The 15,179-nt window shown below is 40.5% G+C and overlaps 1 protein-coding gene across 4 annotated transcripts in view; it reads right to left on the bottom strand.

The window, feature by feature from the left end:
* Nucleotides 1–2,777: 2,777 nt before the first annotated feature.
* LOC148016466 (glutamate--tRNA ligase, cytoplasmic-like) overlaps nt 2,778–15,179 on the bottom strand; it is a 35,065-nt gene continuing 22,663 nt past the window's right edge. For 2 of the 4 annotated variants that reach the window (XM_087664370.1, XM_087664371.1), the window contains 4 exons: nt 6,134–6,278; nt 4,535–5,625; nt 3,981–4,448; nt 2,779–3,509 (listed from right to left, as the gene is read on the bottom strand). In XM_087664370.1, coding sequence (XP_087520496.1) covers nt 3,276–3,509; nt 3,981–4,448; nt 4,535–5,625; nt 6,134–6,278 — 1,938 coding nt within the window. In that variant the 3' untranslated portion in view covers nt 2,779–3,275. Of the gene's footprint in view, nt 3,510–3,980; nt 4,449–4,534; nt 5,626–6,133; nt 6,279–6,756; nt 7,074–15,179 lie in introns of those variants that run through there. The other 2 variants (XM_087664373.1, XM_087664372.1) reach the window with 2 other exon arrangements.

Genomic DNA, 15,179 nt, shown 5'->3' with positions numbered 1-15,179 from the left:
TACAACCAAGTTTGCCTATTACCATTTTCTATTGTCAGGTCTTTCCAAGGCACGTGGGTAGGAGCTTCATCACCCATTGCTTTGGTATCCATGGTATTATCTAATTTTCATTGTTGTTTGTATTATGATATTACACGTGTCTAGTAGCCCTTTTGCTATGATACAAGACATGGTGAGTTAGCAATGTATATCTGATGGGTTTTGGACATGTTAGATTCTTTAGATGGGTGTTTGAGTGAATTGGGTGACATATTTCTAACAAACCTATTGTCTAATGTCTCATTTGAGTGGCCTATAAATGTGTTGTGTTCACTCTATTATATATTGCATCATCACACATCCTGAGACAGAGGGAGACTCAAGGTACTATTGGTCATCATCATGACTATGTTCATTTTGAGTTCATGTGTTTATCTCTCCATCAATATTTATGCTTTGTTCTTTCCATGCATCCATTCTTTTGTGCATCCTCATAATCTTCTCTAAGAGGGAGATGCTTAGGAAGATATATTCCTCCAAGTTGTCCCTTTTTGTGCCTAGTGTAAAGATCCTTCTTTCACTATATTTTATTGCTCATGAAGGATTTACTATTGAAGGTTCTATATGCATAGTACTTGATGCAAAGTGAATATGCCATGGTTACAAGTCATGTCTTGTGGATTGTATCATCTTGATGTGTATGAGAGGCTTACTTCTAACTTCACTATGCATGATGTTATGATGTGTCCTATTTGAGCATCTAAACTATGGCATCCCTTAGCACTAAAATGGTAGCAAAATAGTGCACACAACACAAGATTTAGACTCCCCAAAACGCACAAGATGTACATTGGAAGTTACACGAGTATTGATTCAAGAAAAATGGGGTTGTGAGGGTTCTTCATACACTTGTTCATGGATTTATGTGGACACAAGAATTTTTCTTTGTTTTGGAGTCAAGTATGCACGACTAGATCATGCAAACACTATCTCAAGGTCTATGTGGACACAAGAATTGGGAGACCATCAATTTTTCAATAATTCTCTAATGTGTGCTAGGGTGTTCCTATGAAGGCAAAGTTTGATGTCTTCCCCAATTTTCACATTTCGTTTCCATATACTAAAATAAATCGATTGCAAATTCTTTAGTCTCATACTAGACCAAAGTGGGGAACCTGTGTCAAATGCATTTGTTGCCATTGGATAAGGAAATTTCACTATTGCACATAGTAAAATGGGTGCCTCATACATTCTATGCAAAGGCTACCATGTGTACAACCATTATTTTGAACAAATGGGTCCTTAAAACTTTGAAAGTAATCAAAATTTCAAGCATTGTATAACGAGACCATTTGAATTCAAAATGCAACAATGGAAAATATTTAATCTGGCTGACTTGTTACATATTACCAATGATATACCTATTCAAAATCAAAATTCAAAGCAACAAATAAACACATACCATAGGCATAAGTTCAACCTATGGCTAAGCTTGTTGATTCACAAGACAAGGACCATGCAATCAATTGAGAAGCTTTAGATCTTTGAACAGCATGTATAGTGCCTCATTGGCTAGTTACAACTCTCTAGGAGAGTAAGCTTTCTATCCCATTGATTTGCAGAGGGATCACACTATCTGAAGTTAACTTGCCGGCTTGTGAGGTACCCTCGTGGACAAGGAAGACCCTAACTATTTTGAGGAAGAATGAGATAATGTGCCCTTCATGTGGTGCCATACAAGAGGAATTAGACTCCATTCAAAAGAATAAATCCAAGGATGTGGTGGAGATGTCCCAAAGTTAAAATGTCACTAGTACTAAGTGAGTAATGGTACTATTCAAAGGTACAATGCTCAATTCATTTGCAAAGGGTTATACACAAGAGCAAGGCATTGACAAAGACCAATTGAAAGCACCCTCTACATCAAAACTCGTTGGGGGGGATTTGAAGTGAGACATCCTTTACGTAGAGGGAATTTGAAGTGAGTCATCCTTTATTTAAAGAAATTTCTACCTCACAACACCAATAAAGAAAAGATTGCAAAATGCAAGGTTGATCTAAGATCCACATTTGAAATATCAAATGTGCAAAGTGCTAAGGGAATTTTTATACAACAATCTAAGTATGTACAAAAAACTGTTAGAGCTGTGCAAATTGCAAGTTTGCAGACGTTTCATGACTCCTACAAAGCAAGGGATTAAATTCCCTATGCATAATGGCAATGGAGTCTTCAAACCTCTATTCACAGAGCCAAACTGTTGGTGCCTTATCTGTCTATACGACAGAAAGGAATGATATTATGCATACAGTAATTTGGCTGGTGATTTTGGCATGAGACGGCTAATTAGTGGCAACAGTTTCTTCTTCAATCACTTATTGTGCATATCTTGGTTGGGCAAGAAGCAACCTATGGTTGGGCATAATCAAGCAATCATACTACAATCGAATGCACATTGGATGGCCTATATACATACTAGTAATCAGTAAACCCCACTGAGAAAACCAATGAAAAGCACAACAAAAGCAGTTCTCTGCTAATGTTGACACAGGTCTACATTGAATACCTGAGTGGATGGTTTAGCCTTGCCAAAAGAAAATCTTTGGCACGAAGGTATGAATTTCTACAAGCTCAATGCCCGTGCCAAGCCAGGCATTTATTATCCCAGGACCCATTCATGGGGGCAAGGATTGCAAGATTTTGGATCTATCCTGTGCACTTCCATGTTTCCTTTTTCCAAAAGGAGTCAATAGACCTAACAGCACAAGCTAAGCAGCAAACCATACTTATGAAAAGACTAAAGATCAGGAGGCAGATATAGACCTTGGAGAAATTCTTTCATTGGAGAAGCTGAGATAGGAACAAACAACATCTTTCCCCCTATAGAGAGGGGTGGTTCGCTTTTGTTCCTTTGCAAAAATACATGTATAACTGATGAAACGTTGCATTCTCAAGGAGAGGGAGAGTGGAGGCCCAGGGAGGCCATAGCTGCAAAATGGCCAGAGAGGAAGAACAATTCATCAATAAGTGATGTTTAGTGGCAAGAGAAGCTAACAACAGTGTTTAGTACTCTGCAATAACAAGTATTTGTCATTTGCCCTGTCTCTTGATCAGACTAGTAAATATGCCAAAGTGGAGCAACTCCTCAGCTAAAAAGGAGTTAATGAATCACAGAAACTTAACTTCAACCACCTTCTTAAACGTATGTGTTAGCTGTGGTTTCTGTTTCCCAAAAAATCCATGCATGCAACATGCAATCATTAAACAAATGTGATTTGTCCCCAACTGCAAGGTGGTACTATTTTGGACCAAAGTCCCCAGGAGGTGGTCGCTGCCTTCCATCAGGAATGGACAGAAGAGATATAGGTTTTGATGAGCGAATGTAGGGTGTGTCACAGATGTAGTAGCCTTTTCTCTCCAGTTGAATAATTTCTCCTCGTTTCAGATTTCTCATATTTGCATCACCTAATGCTTTTGTCTCCCACTTGGTGGTGGAGTTCAAGACTGAAATAAAGTCGTCTTCTTCCTCTAACTGCATTGTCCCAAAGCACCAAACAATTAATCCAGATTACCACATTCCTTAGAAAAGGTTTGTCTTCTCATGTAACTATAGAAACTTGATACTCATGTTCACGCATGCATACATCCTCACAGGAGTCACTACATACAATGAATAAAAGTACTATTTGAAATTTGCGTGTGTGCACAGAGAAATAGGCATCTGGATTCAAGCCGTTAAGACAGATAAAGTCATCTTTCTTTAACCACAGCATCGAAATACCGATGACAATTACACTAATAGTGCAGATTAAGATGTTGCCCTACAGGAAAAAGATTCCAGCCTTGTGGAAGGTTAATATAGAAGTGTGAAATGCATCTGCATGCACCTATTCTCAGAGCTACAACATACAATTAAACAACAATGTGTACGCATGAAATGTAAGAGCATTGAATTTGCAGAATGCAGAAACAGGACATAACCCCCCAGTAAAGGGCAGCCTACCTTCTTCTTGGTTATCAAATAATCGAGCTCAACAAGGGAAAGGTTCACCAGCTCTGAGAAGTCAGGCAACCATGTGAGCTTTAACTTTGTAGTTTTTACAGATCCTTCCAGATGGAGAACTCCCACTAGACCAACTAGAGTCCCACTTGCATCCTTTTGTACCGATTCTACTATCGCATTCCCCCAATCCATTAGAGTGACTTCTTCACCTTCCAAAACTGCTCCGGCATCAGCTGCATCCAGCCATATCTGATTGGTGTAGGTTGTAGCTTTTTTCCCTGCACCCTCAAACTTTTTGTTCCTTGGAACTATACGAACAAAAGGTTTCTCAGGACCATTTTCCAGTGTGAAAAGTACACGTCCCTCTGCTATAACAGCTGTATGCCGAGGACAAATAGGATCAACAATCTTCTTATTTATGGTCCAGAGCTTGTCCCACTCCATAAGGTTAATATTTCTTGATGCTCCCTGTAGATCACAAAAGAAACATCAAGGGCATTGACTAAAAAAGTCAGTCCAAAATACCTTCAAAGTTTCACCCAAACAGCCATTACCTGTGATAAAATGAACTGCCTCAATGCTTCCACTGTCAAGCCTCTCCTCGTAATTCCCCTCACAGTTGGGAATCTGGGATCATCCCAACCATCCACTTTTCCATTGTCTACAAACCATTGCAACTTCCTTTTGCTCAGCAAAGTATACGTCATATTCAACCTGCTAAAATCCCATACATGCACCTTGCGCAAACCCATGTCTTCTAGGATCCTGTAGTATTGCTCCTGGCGATCACGATACTCGCTAGTACGGAGGGCATGTGTAACTCCCTCGACACTGTCCACATATGGACATGCAAAATCATAGGTTGGGTAGACCTTATACTTACCACCCACCCTGTGATGTGGAACAGGATTGCACCTATAATAGACAGGATCACGCAAAGCTTTATTCAAAGCTTGCATGTCCAACTTGCCACGCAAACAGCACTGCAGCCCTTTTTCACTGCCACTGACCATTTCCTTCCACAGAGCCAAGTTTTGTTCTACCGTCTGATTCCTGCGCTTCGATTCAATACCCTCCATCCTTTCTTTCTGCATCTGCTCTCGTGATGTATCATCTACATAAGCTTTGCCTTGTTTTATTAGATTCTCTGCCATTTGCATCAAGTCTGAAAAATAGTCGGAGGTGTATGTTACCACATCACCTTTCACACCTAGAGTCTCCAGATCTGTAAGGATGCTTTCAACAAACTCATTGTTTTCTTTTGCAGGGTTAGTGTCGTCAAAGCGAACAATAAGACGCCCCCTGTATTTTTGTGCAAAATATTGATTCAATAGGGCTGCCTTTGCATGACCAATGTGTAAATAGCCACTTGGCTCTGGTGGAAATCTTGTGCATACTTTCCCGACCTCAGCATCTGGCAGATCAATCTCAAATGAGCCTTCAACTTTCTCCTTGTTATTCTTTGTCGAACCTTTCTCCACATCTTTGTTTCCAGAGCCTTCAATCTTGTTAGAACCTCTTTTCCCTGTAGGTGCAGCAAGCGTCCCTAGCTGTGCTTGATGTTCACTTATGATTGAGTTATACCATCGGGTAAGATGTGGGAACTTAGAAGACTTTCTAAGGCTATCCCATCTTGGTCCATATGCTGTAAGATCAGCAGTCATATTCATCATTTTAATCGTTTTCATGAAGTTCATGCTATTACTTGGTCACAACAAAGCAGTTTAATTTAAAGCATAACCCTAATCACAAAGCTTCAAGCCATCCATTGCACCATGCACAGAAAAAATACTAAGCCGTGCACTTCCAACCATGCCAGCTTCAAGCCATCAACTGCACCATGCATAGAAAAAACGCTAAGCTATGCACTTCCAACCATGCATGAATGATGCAGGGTTCACTTAAATGAACAAGGTACATCTTGCTGAGTAAAATGGTATCCAACTAATTTCTAAGATTATTTAATTGGCTCTTCCATCTTCATCCAAACTAACTTCTTTTTACAGCTTCATCAGACATAGTAAGCCAGTTTCTACAGATTCGCTGTGAAGACATCTGTCCAGATTCTCCTATTAACAAAACTATCAATTGTCTAACAGCCTGAATAGAAAAGGTCATCACTGAAATGTGAGAAAAAGATATTCATACTGTACCTGCTAAACCTGTCAAAACAGTAATGTCTGCAATGCTAAGATTGTTGCCGACAAGAAATGCGTGCAATGTCAAATGTGTGTCAATATATGCACAAGCCGTCTCAAAGTTTGCAGTTGTTAGTAAAAACTCTATCCATTCATCCACCTACAACAGCCAGGAAAGGTTTTCTAAGTAAAGTCCTCACTAGAATGATATAGCTACAAAAAACATTCAAGAATAACAAAATTGTCTTGGACGAATGTCTTATAAATTACAATAATCTACTTGATGGGTGGGTGCTATGCATATGAAGATAGACAACATTCTGTGGAGTAACATTGTGAGGCATGTTGTATCACACCTATCATGTTGCTCCATAGCTCTGGTGTGAACACTCCCTTATCCACAGGTACTCTTTACCTTCTAGCTGGAGAAGGGTTCCCCATGTGAACACCTGTCATGTGGTACTTGAATACCTTAGGGATTGTACTTTCATGATCATTCTCACATAGTCGATGTGACAACTCTCCTCTCTCTTGCTGTTCACTGTGAGTATGTGTGTGTGTGTGTGTGTGTGTGTGTGTGTGTGTGCGCGCGCGCGCGCGCTGCTGAATATAACCTAACAGTGGTATCAGAGCCATACCTCTTTCCAGCTGCCACTTTGCTTGTGAGCCACCATCACCTCAGCTGCCATCAAGTCTTGAACTTGGCCACTGCTGTTTGTGATCTATCTGCATTGGAAATCTGCCTACACAGTCTGCCCATGAAGCTTCCCACCCTAAGCAGCCTGCTTACTGCCCATTCAGCAATTCACTCCTTCAGTTGTCTCAACACCTTCTAGCCACTTTCAGCCCAAACGACAGCTGGCTTTGTGCCTCTTTCAGCCCAGTCACAGCCCAATCACCTACAACTGTCCTGCCAGCAAAATCAGCCTGCAGCTTACACTACATCACCAGCACCCTGTTCACAGCAAAGGTGTCATTGTCCCAGCACATGCAGTCCACCTCACGCTGCTCCCACATGTCATTTCCTTGACACCAGCCAGGACGTTCAGCCTCACAACCTCACGTCAGACTGGACACAGCCCGCCGACAGTTACAAAAATCAACATATAAAATTAATGTTGCACTAACATTAATCAGACTTTGAGTCACATCGGCCCCTTTTCACACATGGCATACACATAGATTCAAAATTTGCTCAAAAATCTCCAATTTCTCTAACAATTGACCCAAATTTTGGGCCTGTCTCAAGAAACCATCGAATTTCACCGAAATTTTGGGGATTCTGTATTCGGAACTGAAGTTTTGGGTCTTTTGTGAAATTTTTCTCGATTCATCAAAATCAAGGGGAATTTCATCATCTTTATCAATATTCCAAGACATTCGAGTCTTTCCAACTACAAATTTTTATTCGACATTGTCAATTGTATGCAAAATTGTAAGCTTTCTGAGATTTTTCTTGCTTTTTCATACTATTGTACCTTGGAGTACACATTTGGCAACCATTGTTGTAACAATTCAATTGTACACAACAAGCAATGGAAGGCCAAAATGACTTGCTAAATATGTATGGAGACTACGAGAAATTGGATGGCACAAATTATCTCATGTGGGTATACATGATGAAGCATGTTTTGGTTGCTAAACCTAAACAACTTTGGGGTTATGTATCTAGTTTTCAGGTTAGGCTTGCAAGCCCGGTTCCACAAAATGTTGCAAGCTCATCCAATCCATCCACATTATAAGTGGATCTTCCGCTCTAGCTCTTGCTACACTAACCAATTTTTAATTGTGCACAACAACCAAGGATGCTTGGAATAAACTTACTTCTTTGTACCAGGTATGCAATGAGGCTCGTGCAACCTACTTGTGTAAACAGCTTGAGATGGAGCACACGACAAAGGCTGACTCAATGGATGCCTAAATTACACATGTAAAGGATATAATGGAGCAGCTTGCAAACATCGATGAGAGTATTCCTGATGCTTCTCTTATTTTTACACTTTTCGCTAGCCTACCTAAGTCATATCAAAGTTTTATCACTATACTTCACTTGCTTGCAAAGGGAGATGCTTCTCTTATTTTTACACTCTTCGCTAGCCTACCTAAGTCATGTCAAAGTTTTATCACTATACTTCATGTGCTTGCAAAGGGAGATACTAATGCATCAAACTCAAAGGGTAAAGGCAAATCAACCTCTTCTATGAACTCTTCAAGCACCAAGGATGAGGGTACCAAGAAAAAGAGATGTAATTATTGAAAGAAAAAGGGGCATTCATTGAGGAATGCAAAAAATGATTGTTAGTTAAAAAAAGAAACAATTGAGTATGATTGTTACTGAGGATTCAACAAGTGTGAAGGATTGGTAGTAAAATTAGCAAGATTTTTATGCTTTTGTCATGCATTGATCCTATGATCCTTCTTCTCATGAACATGGCTTATCCGTGGCTGAAAACAGCAATACATGGTATTTTGACATCAATGCCTCCAAGCAAATGATATCCTTTTGTGACTTGTTTGTATCATATGAAAATGTACAAAAGGGGGGATCAGCTATATGTGCTAATAATGCTTCATATGCAATACTAAAAATTATATGTGAGAATTGCATTCTTGGCAAAATGCATCATGCTTTGTTTTCGAAAAAGGAAATCCATACGTGCTGATCAAAATTATAGCTTATGCATAGTGATGTGTGGAGCCATGTGTCAAGTGCAACAAATGCGGAAGCATATGACCGAATTGAAAGAAAATGAACGCAAAGAGAAGAGGGAGAGAGAAAGAAACAGTAGATCGCAGAAATCTACATTGAATGAACATTGAATAAAGGGAGCAGATTTGTACAACACGTTGTCAAATGTATCCATCAAAGCTCTCTCACTTGCACACACCAAGTATAAAAAACCAATGTGTGACCCCAAGCAACCAGCCCATAAATAGGCCAAAGAAAAACAATAAAATAATGCATGTCAACCAGTTTTTACTGGCTGACTGCAGCAAAACAGTCCGCTTGCAATAAATAAATAATAAAGTAATATCAAAAAACTGTGACTACTGCTTGCATGCCATGTGACACCTGCCTGACTGCCCCAAAACTGCTGCGAAAAGCTGGTGACTACATGAACCTCTGACCTGATCCAAAGATGTGTAAATCTGCCCTAGAGTGACTATATTGTGCCTGTGCATGTCCAAGGGATGACTAAATCTCTAACACCCCCTCTAAAATCCTAGATGCGGCATAAGGCTCAAGGATCTAGAGTGCCGTTGAAGAATGAATTAAGAAAGAGCCTTGGTAAACAAGTCTACCAAGTTATCCTCCATCTTTCAATACACCACATCAATAGTCTCATCCCAGATCTTCTCCCGAATGAAATGGTACTGTATCTCGATGTGCTTCAACCTAGCATGGAATACAAGATTCTACACCAAAACAATGCAACTCTCATTGTCGCAATGAAGTGTAGGGGGACCTATCTAAAGACAACCAAGCTCACCTAAAAACCTCCGAAGCCACACTGTCTCACATGTGGTAGAATATGCCGCTCTATACTCCGCCTCCATAGATGATAGGGCAACTGTGGACTGCTTCTTACTACTCCAAGAGATAGCACCTAGTCCCAAGGTAAAGCAACACCCAATCATTGACCTCCTGTGGTCGACATCTCCAGCCCAATTTGAATCCATCCAGCCCTGTAAAACATAGTTGTCGAATGTATCCACCAGAGAGCTCTCACCTACACACACCAAGTATGAACTGATATGTGACACTAGGCAACCAGCCTATAAATAGGCCAAAGAAAAACAATAAAATAATGCAGGTCAACCAGAAAAAACTGACCAACTGCAGAAAAACAATGAGCCTGCAATAAATAAATAATAAAATAATAATAATAAACTACCGCTGCTACCTGCATGTCACATGGCACCTGCTGGACTGCCCAAACTGCCCCAAAACTACTACAAACAGCTGGCAACTGCATGAATCTGTCCAACCTAATCTAGAAATGCATAAATCTGCCCTATAGTGACTGCACTCTACCTATGCCAATCCAAGCGATGACTAAATCTCTAACACCATGCATGTCAAATCCATCGAAGGATATTTGTATTTTGCTACCTTGATGACAAGAACCATCAAAAGTGTCTGCATGCTTTAAAACCTTCTTGGCCTTGGCGAAAAATGGCAATGGATACAAGTTAATTACAAATCAAGGGAGGGAATACATGTCACATGAGTTTAACTCTTTTTTGGCTAAAAGGGGCATTGAACATCAATGAACTACACCTTACGCACCCCAACAAAATGACGTGACTAAAAGAAAAAATCAAACCCTGATGGAGATGGCACGTTGTATGCTTTCACACAAAAAGTTGGCCCCAAAGTTTTGGATTGATGCTCTTATGTGTGTAGTATATGTGCTGAATCACAGCCCCACTAAAGCATTGGTTAAATGTACAACTTATGAGGCTTGGAATGGTTGGAAACCAATGGTGTCACACATTCGTGTCTCTGGTTGTTTGGCATACACTTTGGTGGAACAGCCCCGAAATTCCAAGACAAGGCAATCAAATGCATTTTCATTGGTTACAATGCAAAAAGTAAAGGGTACCACTTGTACCAACCCTTTACAAACAAGATTCTCACGAGTAGAGATGTGGTACTTGCTAAACATGCTGGTCAACCCTTCATAACTGCAAAAATCAAACGGCTTCAAACCAATGTGAGGCCCATGGATATATTCAAAGTATACTACTATTGTTTCAGCAAAATGCACCCGACTTTGGTCAATTTCAGCAACTTATTGAGAATTTACAGCAACAAACACATGTTGTAAAGTAGCCTAATTTTCAGCCCATTAATTCATGGCACTGGTAATGTTAAAGTGGCCAATGAGAGGGTTGCTATTCAATCCGTAGATGGTTGTTCGATACATTATATGAAACGTCTCACTAGGAATTTCATAAGTACGAGATGTCTTGAAATCTTGTAATCTTGGACTTGTTGTTATGTAAGTTCTAGATGTTTTATATTTTGTCATTTCAAGTGAGTACCACCTAGCCCATTTATGCTATCTATCCTATCTGAAGTATCTATAATGTTTATCTTACTTATCCTATCTATCTTATCCTTTGCGTATTATTTGGGCAAGGGGGATATTGGAAACTGGCTCTTCCAACAAGCTTAAAAAACCAGCTCTTAGCTAGGGTAGAATAATGTATGGAATCATCAATGATATCGCTATGCAACTTGCCTTGCAACTTATAATAGCCTATAAAAGAGCCTATGGATCCTCACTTTGTGTCAAAGTTGTAACACAGCTATAAGAGAGCATGAGAGCTAGCTAGGATGGGCTTCATATGTAAAGCTGCAAGGATATCTCTACTCCAATTGAGACATACCCCAAGTTTACACTTGAGGATGCAAGAGATCCATTTGAAGCTTCTCTCAATCAGCAAGCTGTTGGATGTCTACTGTATTTGTCTAATACGTAGTCGAATATACAGTTTGGGGTCTCTCAGTTGGTATGCTTCATGCACAACCTTCATACTATGCATTGCCACACAATCAAACAAGTCTTCCACTATCTTAAAGGCACTTAGACATTGGACCTTTTCTATTCTAAGGGCACTTCTCTTTGCTTGCATGCATTCATAGACATTCACTAGGCTGGATGTTTTGACATGTGGGCGTCCAATTGTTTCATGCTTGGTGATTCATGTATCTCTTGCATTAGAAGCAAAAAACACCTCGAAGTGCCTCCTCACACAACCTGAAATGTCAAAGCTTGGGAAGACTGACCCAAAACACGCTTTCCCAACCAAAACGTTTTTCTTTTGGGGAAATGTGGCATTTTGCCTTAGGAAAACCCTTTCTACTATTTCCCAACATCATTAAAACGTTTTTAAATATGTTACATTAGTTATGCTTTTTAAAGAAAAATGTTATATTTAATGATTTTAAGCTTAGAACGTCTCATTTAAACTAATATTATCGTGATGACTGGATGGAAATTGTCCGCACTTCAAGTAAAGCATATGATTACACTACCAAATTTGTCTGCGTTTCAAGAGGATGGGCCATCATATCCAGAATGGACCTGGTTTCATGAGTAGATTGATGTAGCTTTTAAGTTTTAAATGGATCATCTCTCTCTGTGGGACCTTTCGATTCCATGTACCAAAAGTTGAAACAGATCCTCTCTCTCTCTCTCTCTCCACACACACACACACATCTTACACAAACATGCCAACCAACAAGCCTAAAACCAAAAAAATTTAATATAGACTCATCACTAATAGCTCTCTCTCTCACACCACAGTCCCCCCCCCCCCCCCTTAATGGTGTGGTGTCTCCATTTCTTCATTCCTAAAACTTCCGTTTTCATTTTCATTTTCAAATCCATGTCTATTCTTATTTCCTCGCCTAGCTATGAAGCTGAATTTAGGGCAACATTTACAGCTACATTGGAGTGTGTATGGCTCAGACGCCTTTTGCTCAATCTTAGTGTGGGACAGCAATCGCGCACTCCTATTTATGCTAACAGTCATTGAAAATTTTAATTAATTATCCATTTGACCCTATGACATGCATATCTAATGAATCCTTGACAGCACAATTTCAATAGTCCTTCATGAGATATACCTAGCCAAATCCATCCGGAACTCCCATGGATTATCCAATCTATGTGACCTAGGGTCACTTGAGTCTACCCTCATAGGGGAAGCTCAAACCCATTCCCACAAGGATCGACTTGCTACAAAGATTCTTAATTGACTCTAGAGTCTAAGGTCTCCTAACAAGTTTCTGTTAGCAGTCATGTTTGTCATGCCTTGTCATCTCCTGCCTGTGAGCCTCAATTTGAGTCAGACGAGGACTTTAGGAGCTTTGTCTTGTCTATCACTTATTTTGACAGAGGAGGTAGCTCATTCTAGAGCACTCAATGTATTGCATTTCAATGCATTTTCTCCTCCAGTCAAGATTTTATGTGCTTTTCCCAGGGCAATTTCTGCATTCTTCAGCCTGCCTCACCTACTAGACATTGTCTACCCTTTACAGCACTAAATGCTGGTTGGACATATTTTTGACCGCAAATTTCAGGTCGGCCAGTTTTTGGGCCTTTTGGCTATGTGTAGCCATTTCCCACTTGGCAATCAATTAGATTATCATCTTCCCTCCTTCCTTGGCAGGTGCACACTCCGACTCCGTCATCTTCCTTCATCTTCAATGCTCCCATCATCATCAACCTGATCTGGTGCCCTCACTAACGTTGTGGGCTATGTGCAAGGACTAATCAGTCCTCCTTCTATATTCAGCATTTGTTCCTTGTTTAGTGCAGGTTTCTTTTCTTCTCTTGCAGATTGTTTCTCTCATCCTCTATGTTCGAGTTCCTTCGTTTGTTGCGCACTCTCACATGGTATCGAGCATGGTATCTAAGAGTGGTATCTGAGAGTGACACAAAGTTCATGAGGCCATCCACATCTGCATTTGCTGAAAATGTAAGCTCCTAGTAGTTGGCAACTGCATCTAGTGCTCAAGCATCATCATTGGGAGCCTATTGGGTGGAGACAACTATCTGTTGGCTAGGCAACTACCTTCTGCAGTCAAACACAACCTTTCAAGAGCAAGCGACAGCATTCACATCAGTGTTTTGGTGCTTCTGCATCCTTTGTGAGCAATCGACTGTATTTTCTCCCTCAAGTGGACCTTCTACATTGAGATCTCTATATCCTGTAGCCGATTCCTCTTGTCTTGGGGCTGTCCATAGCCAAATGCGACTTTTTGTAGATGTTTTGCAGATATATACAAAGTTGTCTTACCACTAGTTCTTTGATGACTCAAAGGATGAGGTCTGTGTTCCTTCCTCTGAGAGATGGAGAGATTTTCGTGCTAGTTCACGTCATGATTGGAGGTAACCTCGCCTGCTTATACAAGATCCCTCTCCTCCTCGTTCTCTCCATGTTTCATAGAAGGCTCGTTCTACTAGCCTTCATATGCCTTCCATGGCACCTTCCATACATGTGCCCATACTCCCTTCTTTGCCAAAAGAAGACTTGCTTGATGGTTCCAACTACTCGCTTTGGTCGTGTAAGATGGAGTGTATCCTTGATACCTTTGATCTTTGGGAGTTTTTTTTCCACCCTATTCCCGTGTAAGATGGAGTGTATCCTTGATACCTTTGATCTTTGGGAGTTTTTTTCCCATCCTATTCCTCGTCCAGTGGAGGATCCCACCGTTGGATCTTCGATGGATCGTGCAACCTTATGGGATCAGCTCAACTCAAAAGCTCGATCTTTCCTCTTTATGAGCTTACAAGATTTTGTCCTAGTGCATGTGCGCAGGTTGCGGAAAGCAGCGGAAGTGTGGACAAAGCTTGCTTCTTTGAACCATCAAAAGACATTTGCCCATCGGATTACTCTTGAGAAGAAATTACGGATGCTCGTTGATGATTTTTCTTCCATGAAGAATCATATTAACAAATTGGGGGACATGAGGAATGAGCTTGCATCCCTTGGCAGGATGATCTCTTTAGAGGATATGGCCATGATTCTTTTGACTTAGCTGCCATCTCCCCAATTTAATGTCTTCTACACCAACCTTCTTACATCAAGGACCCGTGAGAAGCTTCTATGGGAAAAGCTTGCCCCGCTTGTTTTGGAGTATGACAAGCGAACCAAAGAGGTAGCTAGTGGATCCACCTCCACCAAATCTTTTGTTGCAGGTTTGGGAGAGGAGACACAGAAGAAAGGAAAGTCAAAGGCTAAAAAGACAGGAGAGTTCTTCAGGTTCTAACTCCGACTTGCAGAAGCCTAAATGCCCATATTGTGGGAAGGGGACACATCCGGAGGAGAAATGTTGCATACACCTCGTACATTTCAAAAGTTGGAGATGAGTTCTTAGAGAGCTAGACAAGAGCAACTTTATGATCAATGAAGATTTAAGAGCTTGATTAGCACAAGGCAGCTAGATGATGATGGTTTTCATACCACCTTTGGTGATGGAAATGAAAGATCTGTAAGGGATCTAGGGTTATTGCCAGAGGTTGCAAGAGTGATACTTTGTATC

The sequence above is a fragment of the Lygodium microphyllum genome, chromosome 23 (assembly GCF_053477565.2).
Source record: "Lygodium microphyllum isolate KBCC chromosome 23, Lygodium_microphyllum_v1.1.10, whole genome shotgun sequence".
NCBI lineage: Eukaryota > Viridiplantae > Streptophyta > Polypodiopsida > Schizaeales > Lygodiaceae > Lygodium > Lygodium microphyllum.
This window is presented reverse-complemented; position numbering and strand designations above follow the sequence as displayed.